Source organism: Chaetodon auriga, chromosome 15 (assembly GCF_051107435.1).
Source record: "Chaetodon auriga isolate fChaAug3 chromosome 15, fChaAug3.hap1, whole genome shotgun sequence".
NCBI lineage: Eukaryota > Metazoa > Chordata > Actinopteri > Chaetodontiformes > Chaetodontidae > Chaetodon > Chaetodon auriga.
In genome coordinates, this window is record NC_135088.1 from 13059029 (window position 1) to 13077088 (window position 18060).

Sequence of the window (18060 nt, forward strand, 5' to 3'; positions counted from 1 at the left end):
CTGTGACCAAAGATAAAGCTTCTCCCTCCTCAATTTAATTTTCATAAAACCTCAAATGTATTGCAGTCTCGTCTTTGAGCTTCCAAGTTTCAACAGTTTTTTTTTTTTTTTGGCTTGTGAGTATTTCAGCTGACCGTTTCTGAAGTTAAACGGGACTCTTGCTAGTGTTCTTCATCCTCCGCTGGCTCACCACAAGGGTGCATCCTCGGCCCCCTGATGCCTCTGTGTAGCACTGCCTCCATGACCTTTGAGGAGACTTTTTCTGAGCGCAGTTTTGGTTTTAGGGAACCAGTGTAGTGTTAATAAGATCAGTTCTTAGACTCATCTCTTGCTCTCAGTTCTTAACATTACGTTTCGGACGACTGTGTGCATTAAAATCACAAATTACAGGCTGCTTAGAGGTAGTCGCACTACATGTTGCTCCCACAAGCTATATGAAGTAAAATAGATATGATATCTTCTGTTACTGTTAAATATCTTCAGAACAACTTTTACGTCATTCTAACATGTCTTTTTTTGAGCTATCTTCTACATACAAACTTCATTGACTTGACACTGTGTTTTTAAATGTTTTCTGCAAACAGGATCACCCAAGTGGGAATAATAAAATAAATCTGTGTTCTAAAATTAGCCGTGACGCATTTTACAGAGACGTGGGGAGCATCATCTAAAGCTGGTGACTAAGAAGGAAGGAGTGTCTCTAAAATATGATGCTCCGTCATATGAAACCAGGCCCAAAAAAGAGGAGAATACCAGCACCTTACCACCGTCTGTGAGAGTCAGGGTTTTTTTTTTCATTCCTCAGGGTGCGAGTAGTGTTAGGTATCCATCAGACAACAGTAGCATATTCTCTCGGTAACGCTGTTCTGTACCGCTTCTGAAGCCAGAAATTCTCCTGAATTCTCAGTCATGTTATGAAGATTTGGTAGCAAACCATATTTGAGGCAGCGGCCGGGGGTGTCTATAGCCAGGTGAGCAGGCTGTCTCTGTCCATGTGCGACCCAGAGAGAACGGTCTCCATGTCCATCAGAAGGTCTGAACTGAGACCCTCGGGGATGCAGGGCATGAGCTCCTCGCCCTCAGACATCGGCAGCACAGGCATCGACTCCTGTAAGGTCATCGAGGAGGTCTCGCCAGAGTCGCCTGAAGGAGTCACAAAGGAAGATAAAAATGACTGAACTGTGTGGAAGTTTCTGGGAGACATTTGGGACTTTGGATGTTTAATACAGCTGCACCTGGATCAGTATCTGTAAAGGTTTTATTTTCCCCCCACAGGATGTGTGTATATACATGAATAAACTGAAGGTATTACAACTAAATGAGCCAATATCACAGCACTCTGGATACATTTATGACATATTTACTTTGAAAATGAACAGATCATCACTTTGGTTTAGGTAAAAATACACATATTTAGAATGGAGTTTTGCTTTGCCACTGTGGAAACTCTGTGGCTATTTTTCTGAATATGTTGTGCGTGTGTGTGTGTGTGCGCATTACCAGTGTCCATGTGATCCGCAGAGCTCAGCATGTGGTCGGACGTGCGGGGTAAGCTGCTGACGCTCAGGCCACTGTCAGTGCTCTCGTTGCGAGAGTGAGCGCTGCACAAAAACACACATTAACATTTTTTTTTGTGAACCGGCAGAACACTATTTGGAAATTACATGTAAAATTCTTCTTCCTGGAGCAATATAGCCTCGACTGGAACTACTTCCTCTCAGCCAAGTAAATTTGCTTTCCACTGATCATTCTGACACTGTGTGACTTTCTGAGTATCTAAACACATGATATAAACACGAACTCACCCATTAAGTGTGGGTTCATGGTTCGATGCTCTGATCCTGACATCCAGAGACGGAACAAGCGTCTGTGTGTTCCTGTCATGGTCCATCCCACCGGGCATCTGGTTCCTCACCCCTGCCTCCTACCACACACACACAAACACACACACCTGCTTGTATGATGCTGTGTGAAACTCAAACTCTGTTTCAATGATTTCATCACTGTTGTCTCTGAATTGAATATGCAGCATAATACAATCACGTCACACAAGAAATAATTAAGTGCATCCAAGTCCATTTTTTTTCGACCTCTGACCTGTGCCGTGATTTGCTGGGGCAGGCCTTGCTGTTTGCATCTGAGCCTGTCCTTTTCCTGCCTTTGCTGCAGTGCCAAGCCAAGGATGCCAGGGTTCATCTTCTGGGCTGCAACATAAGATTCATAAAAAAAGAACTTTTTGACTATTAAGTCAGCATTTCCACAGAGGTCAAACATTTCAGCAATGACAAAAACTTGTCAAAACTTTGCGATCTTTCTTATTTTCGTTGCCAAACAGCAACTTGTGATGGTGGAACAATATGTTTCTCATTGACAAACAAGAATTGTCAATTCTGTAGACACAGATTTGATAGTGTGCTACCTAGACGCGGGTCGACCCATGCGGTGGTCTTATTTATGTGATCGATGTAGTACACCTCTCCATCTGCAGTCACAGCCTGCTCCCAGCCTTCAGGCAGTGGACCTGAACAGCAGTGAAAGTACACAGTGAGAAGGCAAATGGTGGATGGAGTGCATGGAGAGTAAAAAGTAGAATCTGGCCCACGTCCTTTAATGTCTGTGTAGCTTCTAGTTTGCAGAGATTTTCTGAGTAGAATTGATGGTTAGTGGGTGAATCGCTGGATGACCTGAATGCAGTGGGCAGGAGACTGTAAAGCACTACAATAAATGAGGTAAGTATGCAAACCTGTCAAGGCTCATGTTGCTTTTTGTGAATGAAAAAAAAAAAGATTCAGGATTAAAAATGTTCTTAAAGGGTCTATTCAGGCAAATTACAAATAACTGAAACACATCTGGATAATCCACAGGACCCGTTATGGAAGGTTTTCATCTGGACTATTTCTTCACTGGAAAGTAGTTCTGATGAAAACTGTTCAAGGTTTGTGGATTATCCAGAATAATTTATCAGTTTAATTGAACCTGCGTTTGATATGTTAACCACTTGGGGGCAGTAAACATCACACTGACATAGCTTACGAAGATGTTACAGCAAACCTGTTGGCAGACAGTTGCTTATTTCCACATTCAGGAGACATGGATTCACATTGTCATTCGTTTGGAGTTGTGTTTTGGCCACTAGTCAATTTGAGTCCAGTATTCACTCTCTTTTATGGTCTCCACCAACTCCTGAGGGAAATATCTCCACTATGTTCATCGGCTAGTTACTAACTGTGTCTGTCCACCACGTACAGTGGGTTTTTAGAGCTTTTTAGCTGAAGACAGCCACCTGTGGAAAACAGTAAAGTTGTGAGCTTTCAAATGCAAATGATGGGAAACAAATTCACAATCCCTTTTCTGAGCAACACTGTATTCAAAGGTTAGGAGTTAAGTCCAGGTTAGTCAATCAAATCAAGTCTGAAGACTCGTATTGGCTTCAGATCATACCTCTGCATAGAATGACAGGATTTTGTCCCCCCATCGCTTGCATTGGAAACTCGTAAGTAAGAGAAATATTAATGTCTAGTATGAACAGGAAGAATGAATACAGGTGGCTGGCTCTTGTTTTAAGGTCAACTTAGGAAATACTGTGAACTTATCCTTTAAGGCGTTGATCATGTGATTGCATCATTTCATGCCTCTGTTCAAGTTCAGCCTGGGACCTTTGTTTCATATCATCCTGCGTCTCTGTCCCCCTCACACTGCTTATCAGCTCTTCATTACCACAGTGTAAGTCAAAAAAAAAAAAAAGTTTATTTTGTAATTTGAGTGAACCGACCCTTTAAAATTTGGACGTGAGAGGAATTTAGTCAAAGACAACAAGTGTTCAACAGGCAATAAAACTTGCATCCAAATGAGGAAAACCTCTGAATTAAGTGTTTGAATTATTATGGGACGCTCTCACTAATATACCAAACCTGAGAGCCCCCTCTCTCCTGTGACAGCATAGACTGTCTTGACTTAAATCTACGAATGTGATAACTCCCACCAAAGTCACCAGAGCCGTGGATGTAGACACCAAAAGGGAACCCCATAGATATCACACCCAGCGAAGACCTGACCCGCTGCTGATGGAGTCGAACTATGAAAAGCAGGTGTGTGCTCTTAAAAAGAAACTGGATTGTGATGGGGGTTGGTTCAGGAGAGCGAGAGTGATACCTGTCTCTGGATTGATGTTTGGTTGTTGCGTAGTGGGTGCTGGGTTGCTGAGAGAGTGGGCGTGGACCGGAGGGCCAGGGATAGGATGCTGCTGAGCTGCAGCCGACTGAAGCTGCGAGAGTCGGGGGTCGTGCCAAGTGGTTGTCTTATCCAGGTGACTGCAAACACACGACAAGTCTGAACGTATCTGTATCTGTTACACCACTTCAACCTGATGGATAAGAAGAGCGAGGCACGTTTTGCCTCGGACCTGCTTTACCTGTACGACCAGATGTGCGCGCACATCCACACTCATGCAGACAAATGTGACTGCTTGTGCTACGGCGGCTTCTGACAGGAGCGTGAGCTGTCAGGCCATGTGCTCCCATGAATGAAACTGGCTGAAACCAAACTGGTTGCAAAACTAGTTGGAAGATTTTCTGTTTGCATGCAACTGATTAGTTCAAGTCCTGGTTTTATTTGCACAGCTGCATGTCTCCCTTTACTTTTTATTCACAATATTCAAGAGTATGTCCCTCCACTTACTTTAACAGGACAGAACATTTAAAAAAAAAAGGTAGAAACTACAACTAGTGCATAAAAAATAGGAGCAGTCACTGGTCGATTAATTGGTTTGATGATCTAGATAAAATTGGTCAACAATAATTTTTCTAGCAAAAAATTCAAAAATCTGCTGGTTCTAGCTTCTAAAATGTGAGGATTTGCTCATTTTCTGTTTTATATGATTGTTAATTGAACCTTTGTTGATTTCAGGACAATCAGTCGGACAAAACAAGCAATTTGAAGACATCACCTTGACCTTTGGGAAACTGTGGGGCGTACAATGAGTGCCACTGTAGAAATGTAGACGTTAGAACAAGATGCGCCTTCCTGAACAGAAACCCTTCAAGTAACCTGCAGTGTGACAGATCAAACACATTGATAAGCACAAGTCAAACCTTACTTGAGGAAGTAACGTTGGCCAGTAGGCGTTTTGGCCATTTCCCAACCGTGTGGGAGTGGCATGTCGTCAGGTATGATCGGCGCCGCTGCTACATCTGCTGCTTGAGTGGAGAGGGAGTTGACTGGGAGGGAGGCTGGGGAGGAATGGGCACGAACGTGATGAGGAGTGAGGGAGCCGCACACACCTCCATCCGAACTGGCCTGACGAGAAACAAGCAGGGTTAACGACTAACGTGACGAGCAACCAGAAACAAAAACCAGCAGGAAGAAAAGGTTTGGATGGAAACCAGAGTGACAAACACAAAGGCTTAGAGCAAGAACAGCGAAACTGGCGGCATTACTTTAAAAGATGGTTTTATTACTTCTGCTGAGGAGCTTCCACTGCAGGTGCTTTAACACTGTTAGCAAGACTTGAGAGTGTTGACTGAGTTCAACAAATTCTGCAATTCTAATGTTTGAGCCACACCTACAAATCAAAGACATAAGACTCAAGATGTGTTTGCTGGTCATGAAATATGACATTTAAGTGATCAGAAAGGCAACTTACTGGTGAAACGACTGCTGTCTAATTCAGCATATACATATATATATACTCTCTCTGTGGCTTTAACATTGTATGTATACTTAAACTGCATCTAATTTTATGCAAATTCAAGATTATAATCTCCTAAGAGTGGATTTCTGAGGGAGAGCTCTTAATCTGTAGGCTTAAAAGCACACGAGTTGGACAAAATATCAGAAACACCTTAAAATACAAGAACTCTCACAGTTGATTCAACGAAAGGCTAACTTTTAAAGGCTTTGACGTGTGAAAGCAAATCTCCCTTTGAGCCGGCTTAAGCCTGCTCATGACGGCTCCTCCTCTTCCTCATCGTTTTTAAGATGTTTCCCTCAATAAGTTTGCAATTTCTGCAGCGAAAAAATGCATCATGATGACAAAAGCAGCTACTACTGTTTACTGTGGAAAGACGGAAAGTCTTAGAAACGCAGGTATCAGAGTAACAGTATTCCAAAGCAGACCCTCGTCAGAACATCTGCAACATATTTTATAGTCTCAACAAATGAACAGAATTGGCAGAAACCCCCACAGTCGGTGACCAGAGAAATGTTAAGCAGCCCTGCAACTGATCCAACCTTTGTGGATATTATGATGTTCACTGAGGACAGACAAGACGAGAGCTGCGACTATTGATTACATCAAAATTTGGTAGCCTCGTCTCTAAAATGTCAGAAAAAAAATCTCCAACACCATGTCCCCAAGACCCCCAGTTTCCCCAAGCCAGAGGCAGAGTTTTCAAAGTGCCTGTTCTAACACACAAACACACTCAGCTGACGATAATATAAAGCAGCAAATCATCTGTTAACTGTTATTAAGCTATTTCAATAATCGGACAATCATTTTAGTCCGTTTTCAAGCATGAATGTTAAAACATTTGCTGGTTCTCGCATGTGTGGATTTGATGCTTTTCAATGTCACGCACGATAAATAATAAATACAATTATATTCAAAATCTTTTGGACTGTTGATGGAATAAAAGAAGACCTCTGAAGACCTCAGGCTGTGGAGAAGTGTGGTGGGCACTATTTTCTGACATTCACAGAGAAAATAACTAATTAATCAAGAAACCAATCAGCAGATTCATCAGTGATGAAAAGGATAAATGTTAGTTTCAGCCTTAATCAACACCGTTTCCATTCACTTCTATTGTTGGATTTCCAGATTGTTTCATTGAACTGAATGTTTCTCAGTATGACAGAAACATGTTTGCAGCCCATCAGGCAGTGCTGGATCGCTCTGCAGATGATTTCTAGGATTCTGGTGTGTTGCAGGGCTGCTGTGGTTTGTCTGCTCTGTGAACCAGCAACGGGTAGCAGTACTTGTCTGGAGTGGCCTCGTGAATCCGGCTGCCTGAAGAAGGAGTCCGGCAGCTTCCTCATCCTCATAGGCAGAGAGGCCGGCTGTCGGGCCGCCTTGCTGGGGTTCATCACCGCGCTGAACAGGGCCTCCAGCTCCGTCTGCGAGTCCCCGCGGACGTGCACGATCTGCTGCCCGGCCGGAGGCGCGCCGCGGTGCGCGTCCATGTCGCCAAAGTTTGGTGTCGCAACAAATCTGTCGAAAAAAGTTCAATCACACAAACAAACAAGAGAATAAAGACCGGGTCCGTTAAGACTAGATGCGTCTGAGCGCTGGAGATATGATCGGATTTGTTTACACTTATTGCCCCCCTCCCCCCTCACACACACACACACACACACACACACACACACACACACACCCCATTTGAACTTTTGTGTCCTTGTGTGTCTATTTGAAGCTGTAACATCTCGGAAGTCAATCGGCTGTGGAAAGAAAAGCCATCTTCGGCTAAAGAAGTCGAAGGAGAGCGAGTTAAAGCGCGGATCGCTGGCACAAATCAATCCGAGCGGCGCACAACACGTTACATGCCTCCCACATACCTTCAAGCAGCCAGACCGTTTCCCCCCTCTCTCTCCCTCTCTCTCTCTCTCTCTCTCTCTCTGTGTATTCCTGCAGGGGAAAAAAAGAAACTGGAGAAATCACAGCCGGGAAAACACGCACTCCGACGCTGATTTCCGATGCAGACCTTCAACCAAAAAGCCTCCTCCAGTGGGGAAAAAACACACACACATGTGAAAGCAGTTGGAGAAAAGTGATTTCGGCGAGACCTCCAAACTTTTTTCACATCCACTGCTCAGTCCAGATTCATGTGATAGTGCTGAGGGGCGGGGTTGCAGGGTTTAAAGCTGCCGCAGTTGCAGGGGGAAATATTTCACTCCAAGCACAGACATAAACCATCAACCCCAGACTTCCAAAACAAGTAGCGCAGTCATGCTTTGTTGACATCCCCTCAAATGCATCAGACACGGGCCTGAGAGTGAGGCGGAAATTACAGTCCAGAGACAATCTTTGCTTTAATTCTCCCCTGTGAGGTTTCAGATGTTGTGCTTTTCTCCTGGTGGAGGAAAAAAGAGGCAGGCGGCCAAGTGTAGGCAGAGGTGACAACACTCAACCAGAGAGGAGAAATGGGTCTCTTTTTTTCTGATGCTGGGCCTGGTCTGGGTTTTTTTGGGGGGGGTGAGGGGGGTGGGGGGTAGGGGGGGGATTGGGAAGTTGCACTGAGAAAACATCCGCCCCTGATGAGGCCAACCCAGCCGGAGCCTGTTTGTCCGTGCAGGCGCAGCCGCAGCGTCCTGCCCTCTGGTGGAAGACATGCGCGAGGCCAGCTGAAGCTCAGCTGGCCGACACATTGAATTCAAGAAAAAATGTCTAGTGCTATTATCCACTGTGCATTCAGTGAGTCATTCAATGATTTGGCCATTTGGATCCACCACAGTTAATGTAAGACATAGTGGACACGGAGAGTCTTACAAATGGTTATTAAAAAAAAAAGAGGAAAGAATGGATATTTAAACAGATGATCAATGTACAATGTTTTACAAATGGATAGATTTCGTTCGATCAGTAGATTCAAAAAGGAATTATAGACAGCGAAATGCTTCATTCTTCTTCTATTAAGGAAGTAATTGGTGGAATTTGTCATTTTTGATATTTTTTTTTCTACTTATACGAGTATAAATTAACACTTTGACAAGCAGCTGTGCAGTAAAACACCGTTCAAACCCAGGGAACGTCATTTCAACCACCTACCTAATGTTTCCAAACATACCACATATGTCAGGTTGAATTTTGGAAAAATATGTATGAAATGATGCAACATTGCATGTCGAGTATGTCCATGAGTGAATGGTGACGCCATATCAAACATGCTGCCTTGGGTTTGAATATTTTGCTCAGTGTCATCAAATTTAATGCAATTTCATCTAATCTAATATGCTGTCACAGTGCGGAAGAAGAGGATTTTTAGCAAACTTAAAGTTGCTTAAAGGGAAATATACAGGGAAAACTGGCTGTGAGGGGTTAAAATTACAGGTTCTTTTTATGATGTTTACTGGTTAATTCCACATTTCTTCTTTCATTTAGCAACTGTAATGATGTCTATGCCTCTCCTCAAAATTTTCTAACCTGAAACTGCTGAAGCTCATGCACTAACTCTTAGCGACAAACGCTGCAACTTTAACCTTATCTGACGTTCATTCTGTGTTAGCTGTGCAACCAGTTACAAAAGAACATGTTTTCTTCGAAATGTCAGAATGTTTTTTCATTCACATTTGACGTGTTTAGTTAGAAACACTTCTTTTGGATTTGAATTGAATTGATGATCAAATCATGCATGCATTTACCAGACTGTAACAGTCCATATTCTATGATTGCTATGCTATTTACTATCAATCAAGCATCATTTATTAAATCCCCTCAGGCCTTCAGCTGTGTGCCACTTCTGTTGTTTTCCTTGTGATTAATATACAGTATACAGCATATGTGTGTGAGTGTCTGTAGTTGCTCAAGCTCTTGTCACTGTGGCTAATTTTGTATTATGTATATCAGGTCGTGCCATCATCAGTTGAAATCATCAGTTGTCTCTGTGTGTTGAAATTTCAAATGCTCAATGGTAACAGGCAAAAGGTCAACAAAAGCATGACTGTGATGTAATACAAAGCAAGGTGCAGTAGATGGCACTGTCCTACCTTAACAGCTGCAACGGACTTTGTTTTCATGACTTTCACTTGCAGGATTTTCTTTCTGAAGACAATCATCCCCACACTGTGTTTTTAATCAGTTCCCTTTCACTGCCAAATCAGAGGGAAAGACCAGATCACGCGACTTCTCAGGGGCCCTGGTCTAATTTATTCAGACAAATCATTTCATACTCAAGCGTCCATTAATTAGGAGCTCAAGACTGAACTCTGGAGAGAGAGGATGTCAAAGTCAAGACAAAAACACTGAGTGACGAAGGAAAAGGAGAAACTGAAAATTGACCTTTTTACTAATTTAGGTTTCTATTCAGTTACAGGCAACTTTACAACACCATAGTTTGATTTTGTATTAGAATTTACTTCATTTATTGGGTTGATAAAAACCCACCTTTTCGAAACCCAAACCCTGCTTCCTGTGGGTTGCTGCTCCGTCCCCAACACTTACAAAACCAACAAGGAAAAGCAACAAGTTGTGGCTTTATGGGGAGTTGCGTGACGGAACAAACCAACGTGTTAACTGGTGAGCTTTAAAGGTGTGTGTAGGTACAGTTTGTTGCCTTCAGACAGAGCCAGGCTCACTGCTTCATCCTCAACATTTTGGATAACATCTTTATTTGCTTCCATTGCCACTCTCGTATTTGTTTGATAAACATGAAGCTACAGCCAGCAGCTGGTTAGCTTAGCTCAGCATAAAGACTAGGAACGGAGGTAACCGATAGCTTGGCTCTGTCCAAGGATGACAGGAAGTCATTGCTTCTAGCCATGAAATAGTCTGGCGCGCAACCTATGAAAACCACAACATGTTGTTTTTACATGTTAGATTAAACACACAAGTTGTAGCGTGTTAATTAGTGAGCTTTAAATCATTTAAAGTGTCATGTCAGACTCTTCCTTTTAACCACTAAACAGCTTTTAACATGTCATACCTTCACGAGGACACAAGAAGAGCGCATGCTAAACGGATTCCACACCGTCCTGTCTGCATGTTCTAATTATCTCATCCAGCAGATTTAATGTGTCATTCACATGCACTACTTTACAAGGGTATGTAACATGGGACAGATGTGGGGGGCCCCCGGGGCTGCGGCACCAGCCTTTTCACATTCCTCTAACTGACCATGGCTGTAAACGCACTCAAGTCCAGAACAACAGCAAATCTTTTCTTTGGCTCTGGCAGCCAAGTTTTCCACAGAATCGACAGGCCGGTTGGCTCCAGCTGGACCCCAACTGGAATGTGCTGTTGCCTTTTATCGCTTTTCACTTTCCTCACTGCTTGACTGCCCAATTAACAGGAGTAATTGGTCTGACCCTGTGGGAGGCTGTTTTCAGATGTATGAGTCAGTGGTCAGAGAGAGGGAGACCGAGAAGCAGAGGGGGGAAATATGAGCACAAGAAGCGGAGACACCCTGCCATCACGGCACCCTACCTACAGCTGGAGCTCCCACGCAAAGACACCAGCAGACAGAAAGTGTTCCTACATTAAAACAAGCTGCCCATTTCCCTCCACACATCTGTTTCTCATGCTGGTGGCAGGATATAACCTGTAAAATAACAATGCCTGGTAATGGACACGCTGAGGGGGAAGGTAATCACTCTTTACCACAAACCTGGAACCAGCACACTCAGCTACTTGTCAGAAACATATCCAGACTTTTATCACCAACCCTTTTAACAAATTCAACCTCCTCTTACAGGGGATGTTGTCATGGGAATTTAAAAGAAAAAGTGGGAGTGACAGATGGAGGTGGAGGCAGGAGAAAGTTTGACAAGTGAGAGGAAGGAGCAGATGCAGACTCGGTGAAGGGAAGAGGGATGGACATGTGAGGGAAAAGAGCAGAGTCGGTGGAAAAATAAAGCGTAAATGAAGGAAAGCCTGCTGGTGACGCAGTGGACTGAGCTCAGTCCCATTCGCTCCTGGAGGAAATAGTCAGACGGCTCTGACATGATGTGGACAACATCTGTCCTCCTGCTGCTTTTGCCTCATCTGCTTTCCTCCACAGTATGTATGATATGCATGTCATGAGTGTTTTCAGCTTTAGTCATCTGTCTTGTCACGCAAACGTCTATCAGGGATTACTGTGTGGGGTTGGAAAATATGAGGTGGGCTAGTTGTCAGGGAGCTGCATGATATGAAAGGCAAAAAAACACAAGCAGCTGCATCATTCTTCTTTTTTTTTTTTGCAAATGACTATTGACTAAAGAAATGCTGATTCAATCAAAGAGATCAATGGTGTAGCGTTAGGCAACATGGGTGGGTCATGAATTTTATTTTATTTTATCAGTTATATCAGCATTAATGTGTTCAGATCCTCAATGCAAAAATACGGCAAAAAGTAAAAGTCCTGCATGCAAAAAACATACTTGAGTAAAAGCAATTTCAGAATCAACAAATTCAGAATAACCATGTATGTACAAAATTAATGAAGTAATCTTATGCATTGTATTAAATAATCTGCAAAATATACAAAATAATTAGTAACTATATGTGTCAGATAAATGTAGTGGAGTCAAAAGCACAATATTGAGGCTAATATTGAGGTAAAGTACCTCAACACTGTACATAAGCACAGTACTTGAATAAATGTACGTAGTTACATCCGCCACTGGTTACAAATTCTTGCAGGATTTAAAAACAGGATATTGCAGTCACACTGCGTGTTTGTAGCCAACTGAATGAATATTTTGTTGATCCAGATGAGGCTGAATTGTTTTCATGTATCCACCCTTTGGAAGAGAGGTCAGAGTCAGATACAGAAGCTGGCCAGGACTTCCTGTCTTGCTCTATGAAGTGCCTGAAGTCAGACAACCCAGGCTAGTAACACATAATACATGATGTAACTGCAAACGTCCACCTGTGGATTAAACTCTCACTGCAGTCCTCTCTCACTCTTTTGATTACCAGGACACAGGAAATGGTGCACACTTGAACCAATCAGAAATAGTCAATGAGGACTTCTCTGATGCTCCTGTCAAAGACCAGAAGTCTCCAGCAGGGGTCAAAGTTCGGGACACGTGCTCCATCCCGTGTGATATCACTGCCAAGCTGCTACGAGATGAGAAGCATTCAATCTGTGGTAATAGTTCTTCCTCTTTCCTGGTGTCATCGGTACCTCTATCATCACTATCATCTGTTCAGAATGTACGTGTGTGTGTGTGTGTGTGTGTGTGTGTGTGTGTGTGCGTGCGTGTGTGGGTGTGTAGGCCAGTTGCAGCAGTCTCTGTTGGCGTTTGGACGCAGCACCCGGAAGCTGATTAGAGATGTGATGGAAGAGCAGCAGAGAGCCCTGGACATCCTCAGCAGTCAGGTGAAGCACTCCTCTTTTTCTCTCTTAGTAACAGAGTTTCTAAGCGTTTGATTGGCCGGCTGTGTGTTACAGTAGTGTCATGTTGTCAGGTCACAGAGCTGATGACCAGGGTGCAGACGCTCAGCTCTGAGGTTCAGAGAAGCAACACTGAGATGTACTCCATTAAACCCGTGCAGTCCCACGGTAACTCACAGACAACACATGCAATGACACAACATCCACACATATGGGTGACAAATTCCACCAATTTTACATAAAAATATCAGTTCGCACATCATGAAGAGTCCTACCAAAATAATCCCGATGATGTCATTAGGGTTATCTCTGACTGGCCTTGTGACTTAAATTTTACAGTGAAAGCCTGTTCACCAGGCAGAGAGGGTTTAGCGAAAAACACCACTGAGTTGCATCATGGGAAGTGTAGGATCCAGTGTTTTTGGGGTTTGACTCACTCTAAGGATTAAGGATATCTTGACCTCCGCTCCATCAGTTTTGATCATTCTTTTAAAACAGATACTCTAGCAGGTTAGTATTCCACTTCCATAACATTGTGGGACCTGCAAAAAGCATGCTGCTTTTTAGGTCCTAGTTTGAGTCAACCCTCTATCCTGCAAGTCAGCCATAATGCCAAAGTTTAGAACACAGTCTTTCTATTGTAGTTTTAGCCTCTGATCCCAAAGCTGAGATAATAAAATGACTCATTTGTCACCTGTGGTGTGTTTTGGAGATAGATTGTGAAGGTTTATTTATTAGATTAAAAAGTAGGAGAAAATTCTCAAGCCATAATGGGGCATTTCATCTTTGGGTATGTCTGAATGATTAAATCACCAAATATGGAGATACCTAGTTTTCACAGGACAGTGATGTAAATGTGTTACAAAATACAGAATACATCCTGAGGTAATCAGTTTACCACATCCACTGACATATGTATCTAAAGGGGTTTTGGTCTTTTTTAAGCCTGCAGGAATATTTGTTCTACCAGTGAAATACTGTTGTTTAACTGTCAGTGGGCAGAGGGATGAAATATTAGACTTAAGATGTGTGGACTCATTCCTTTGTTATCAGTGATTACTAAACAGTAGCTGCTTCAGTGAACGTCCATTTTCTTCCTGATTACAAAAGAGAGTGTGTTTGCTTTGATAAGGACGGGACTGCAGCGACATCAAGGACACTCTTATGTCCGTCGTCCCCAAAATCCCCAGCGGTATTTACATCATCCACCCGGACAACACCGACTCTTCATTTGAGGTACATCAATAATCCACAGTGTGGCACTCAAGCATCGCTCACCACTCAACGCTCAACATGTCCTGCAGGTTTTCTGTGAGATGGACTACATGGGTGGCGGATGGACGGTGATGCAGCGGAGGACTGATGGGCTGACTGACTTCAAACGACCCTGGGCTGATTATGCTGATGGCTTCGGACACCTGGCAGGTTGTATGAAGTTGCTTTTGACAGTGACAGAAGCAACTTAGCTGTTTCTGGCTTTGAAACCAACATCAGGGAAAGGTTGATGTGTTAAGAACAACACCTAATGTTTAGGTGAAAACATCTGCCACAAAGTTGGAGGCTCACCATTAGCTAAAATATCACTATATGCTGTAGCCTTAAGACTTCCACTAACAGGGTGTTTTGATTGGTTACTATTACTGTCGTATAATGTGCTTAAATAATCCTACTTTTGATGAGTCTGCTGCATACTGAGTGCAACTCCTCAAAGTTTTATAATACTGACTACATGTTTCAGTTTCTAATATAATATTAAGATTTTGCTTATTGTGCCCCAAGTATCTCAGTCACATTTAAAAAACAACAAAAAACATGCTTGTTCATGTTATGTTCTTACGTAAAAATGAGTATTGAATGATATATTTTATATATTAGATATTTTTTAAACTCTCACATTGACCTAAAAAATCCAATGTGTGTGTGTTTGTGTGTGTGTGTGTGTGTGTGTGTGTGTGTGTGTGTGTGTGTGTGTGTGTGTGTGCGTGTAGGAGAACACTGGCTGGGTCTGAAGAAGGTATTTCATATAGTAAACCAGAAAGAAACTCGGTTCCAGCTTCACATGGCGCTGGTCTCCAGTGATGACGTCACTGCTTATGCATCATATGATGATTTCCGCCTGGACAGTGAAACCCAGTTCTTCAGTATACACCTGGGCAGATATGCAGGCAGCGCAGGCAAGACTTGATAAATCAAAACCTGTACAAAATGCTGTGTTTTTTTCCTCCCCTGACACTGCAAACTCAAAATAAGGCCCACCTGCATGCACGTGTGCATTTCTCTGCGTGTTGTTTTGTGCAGGTGACGCATTTCGTGGCTACGAGCAGGAGCAGAACCAGGACACGGCTCCGTTCAGCGCCTCAGATGTGGACAACGACGGCTGTAATCCTTTCTGCTCCATCAACAACCGCACGGTGGAGAGCTGCAGTGCTCAGCACAACCACACAGGATGGTGGTTCAACCAGTGTGGCCTGGCAAACCTCAACGGCTCCCCTGAAGATGCCGAGCTGAACCAGGGACAGAGGATGCACATCCTGTGGGACACCTGGAGACAGAACGGGGTCCCACACACCATCAAATCTGTCACGATGAAGATCAGGAGGATTGCAACCAATAACTGACGGAGAGGAGGAGATGCAGGGGGAGAAACAGAGGGAGAAAGGAAGACATAGTGTTAAATTTGCACCACATCTTTGTACAACCTGAAGTTTTGATAAAACAAGATGGAAGGGTGACAGGATGTCTCATTTCATTGTTTCACCTCACAGTAAATATATATTTGCTCTGAAAAGATTCCTTTAAGATGACTCTGCTTTGACTCTCAAGTACAAATCGACCTGAAATTATAATGCAATCTATTACAACAACACCAAAATCATAAGAAGAGTGGCAAAAAATGAATGAATGAGTCAATAAATGAACAAACTTGCTCCTTAAGCATCCCTCCATTACAGTCCCTGCAGGAATTCGTTACACTGCAGCTTCACAAAATAAATTATGAACAAATCTACAAAAATCAACCTCAAGATGTAATAAAGCAATTTCATCAGTTGTGTTTGCTTAAAGGTGATGATTAATCGATTTTTAAAACAGCTTAAACAGATTAATTTTCTTTTCAATCGACTAAAAAGCATCAGTGGCAGCTTCTTTACAGGGTTGTCTGCGCCAACGATATCACAGAGAGCCCGACTGAAGGAGCCTCCCACACTCCTCTGAATGTGTAGCTGAAGTACTCCATCAGATGTTTCCAGGACAAATGACTCCTCAGGGTGACGGTGCCAGATGTGGCACATATTGACTTTAAGATGCCTTTAATGAGTGAGTCTGAGATGAACCTCAGCACAACCAGCTGCTCCTCCACATCTCACACCTCCTCCTCTGTATTGTTAAAAAAGAAAGCACAGAAACACAAGATTAAACACAGAAATGCTGCACACGCACATCATGAATTTTCTGTCATGGTAAGAAAAGCACAAGTGTAAAGTAAATTAATGATGTTTGAATTCCATTTAGCTGCTTCAGTTCCTTGGTTCAGTTCCTTTTGTGCATGTTGGCTCACCGTCATGGCTTACTGGGACACGTGAATACAACCGAGCTGGTTTTAGTGTTATTAGTAACACCTGTGGTATTTCTCCTGTGGCAAGTTAAAATGTCTGCTGTGGAAAAAATCTATTCCACCATCACAGCTGTTTTAACGTCACGACGTTATGCAATGTGGATTATTCCCTTGAGCAAAGTCTGCAGAATTGCAGAGTGTGGGCACAAAGAGCCAACCAGAGAGCACTGAAACACAGGCCGAATACACAGTAGGACAGCCCTGTCCTGGTAGTGTTGTGGGGTCCAACCAACTCCAATCTGGTAGCTCATGGACAGATCTGTTATGATGTGAAGACCAAGCAAGTGCAGCAAGGAGACACTCAGCTCAGCACGGAGAGGCTGCAGCGACAGGTCAGAGGAAAAATAAAGATGGAAACTGGTGACCTTCTCCAGTGTCATACTAAAAAGTCCTCTTTGTACACTACAATGATCAAAGTATTCATAAATTTTCCCAGTTCCGCTCAAGCTCTCCAGAGGATGAATTCTTTAGCTTTTAATGGCTTTTCCTCTGGCACCACCCTCTGGATAAACATTACATTTTTGCTTTACAAACAGCCAAATCACCAGTATGATATATGTTCTATCCAACAATTTCATGCTGTGGCTGTAATGAACACTGGAGCCTCTAGGGGGCTCTCATAGGACTTTGTAGATTGTTGGAATTTCCAGAAAATTTTTGTTGTAGTTAGGCGAGGTGATCATGAACGTTATGAAGTGTTGTGTAGTTTAATCTGCAAAAACCTTGAAATTTATTAAGACATCTTTGTCCATAATCAAATCTTAAAAGAAGGAAAAGAAGAAGGCATATTTTATTAATGCAATAAATGCTATTTTACACACAGGCCCGATATACACACCTGCACAAACAGGACCTATACACATGCATTAATGTATGGAGAGATGGAGTGAGCCGCTGCCACATAGCCAGGCGCGCCAAGCACTCAGGTCTCAGTGTCTGTCTCAAGGGCACTTCGGCCGACCCAGGAGGTGAAATGTGACCTCCCCAGCCACCAGTCCACACTCTGTACTGACTGATCTGTGCTGGACTTGGACCCTCTGGTTCCCAAGCCAAGTCCCCACAGACTGAGCTGCTGCCACAAAGTAAGTTTGTGTGTGTGTGTGTTTGTGTGTGTGTGTTTTAACACCACTGACTCTGGTGATAACGCTGTCAGAGCTCTGGCTCTTTGTGTGGTCCGGTATGTGTATATTGTCAGGGTTAATCAATCCACCCACACACACAGAGAAGGTCTATCCAGGTGCTCGCCCACTCAGTGACCCCTAATAAGAGTGTGTATGTTTGAGTTGACAGTGTTTACATCCAGGTCTTGGGTCTGTTCTGTTCTGAGAAAGATGTCTTAACAAAAACTCACACTGGTGACATTTGACAGAGTTTAGCCCCTTTCACCCTGCCATCCTCCCCGTAAAATGTGGCGCTGTT

At 43.2% G+C, this 18060-nt stretch overlaps 2 protein-coding genes across 5 annotated transcripts; one reads left to right on the forward strand and one right to left on the reverse strand.

Annotated features, from left to right (window-relative positions):
• Positions 1-111: 111 nt before the first annotated feature.
• LOC143333148 (transcriptional coactivator YAP1-like) lies at positions 112-7663 on the reverse strand. 4 transcript variants are annotated; one of them, XM_076751100.1, is made up of 9 exons: positions 7552-7663; positions 6973-7204; positions 5096-5295; positions 4153-4310; positions 2420-2521; positions 2098-2204; positions 1806-1924; positions 1501-1601; positions 112-1143 (listed from the first exon to the last, which is right to left on the reverse strand). In XM_076751100.1, the coding sequence occupies exons 2-9, from the start codon at positions 7174-7176 to the stop codon at positions 962-964; spliced, it is 1173 nt and encodes a 390-aa protein (XP_076607215.1). In that variant the 5' UTR covers positions 7177-7204; positions 7552-7663; the 3' UTR covers positions 112-961. The 4 variants fall into 4 exon arrangements, with proteins under 4 accessions (XP_076607215.1, XP_076607213.1, XP_076607217.1 ...); XM_076751098.1 differs by lacking the exon at positions 7552-7663 and adding an exon at positions 7371-7449; XM_076751102.1 differs by lacking the exon at positions 2420-2521.
• Positions 7664-11482: 3819 nt separating this feature from the next.
• angptl5 (angiopoietin-like 5) lies at positions 11483-15680 on the forward strand. The gene is made up of 8 exons (XM_076750761.1): positions 11483-11707; positions 12611-12782; positions 12910-13013; positions 13103-13196; positions 14161-14264; positions 14333-14453; positions 15017-15202; positions 15327-15680. The coding sequence occupies exons 1-8, from the start codon at positions 11651-11653 to the stop codon at positions 15644-15646; spliced, it is 1158 nt and encodes a 385-aa protein (XP_076606876.1). The 5' UTR covers positions 11483-11650; the 3' UTR covers positions 15647-15680.
• The last annotated feature ends 2380 nt before the right edge of the window (positions 15681-18060 follow it).

Coding starts and splice junctions, on each gene's coding strand:
- LOC143333148 (XM_076751098.1), bottom strand. Junction 1,602..1,805: donor CATGAACCCACACTTAATGG/GTGAGTTCGTGT, acceptor GTTTTTGTGCAG/CGCTCACTCTCGCAACGAGA. Junction 1,144..1,500: donor TGCGGATCACATGGACACTG/GTAATGCGCACA, acceptor TGACTCCTTCAG/GCGACTCTGGCGAGACCTCC.
- angptl5 (XM_076750761.1), top strand. CDS start 11,651: ATGATGTGGACAACATCTGTCCTCCTGCTGCTTTTGCCTCATCTGCTT. Junction 14,265..14,332: donor ACACCGACTCTTCATTTGAG/GTACATCAATAA, acceptor CATGTCCTGCAG/GTTTTCTGTGAGATGGACTA. Junction 14,454..15,016: donor TGGCTTCGGACACCTGGCAG/GTTGTATGAAGT, acceptor GTGTGCGTGTAG/GAGAACACTGGCTGGGTCTG.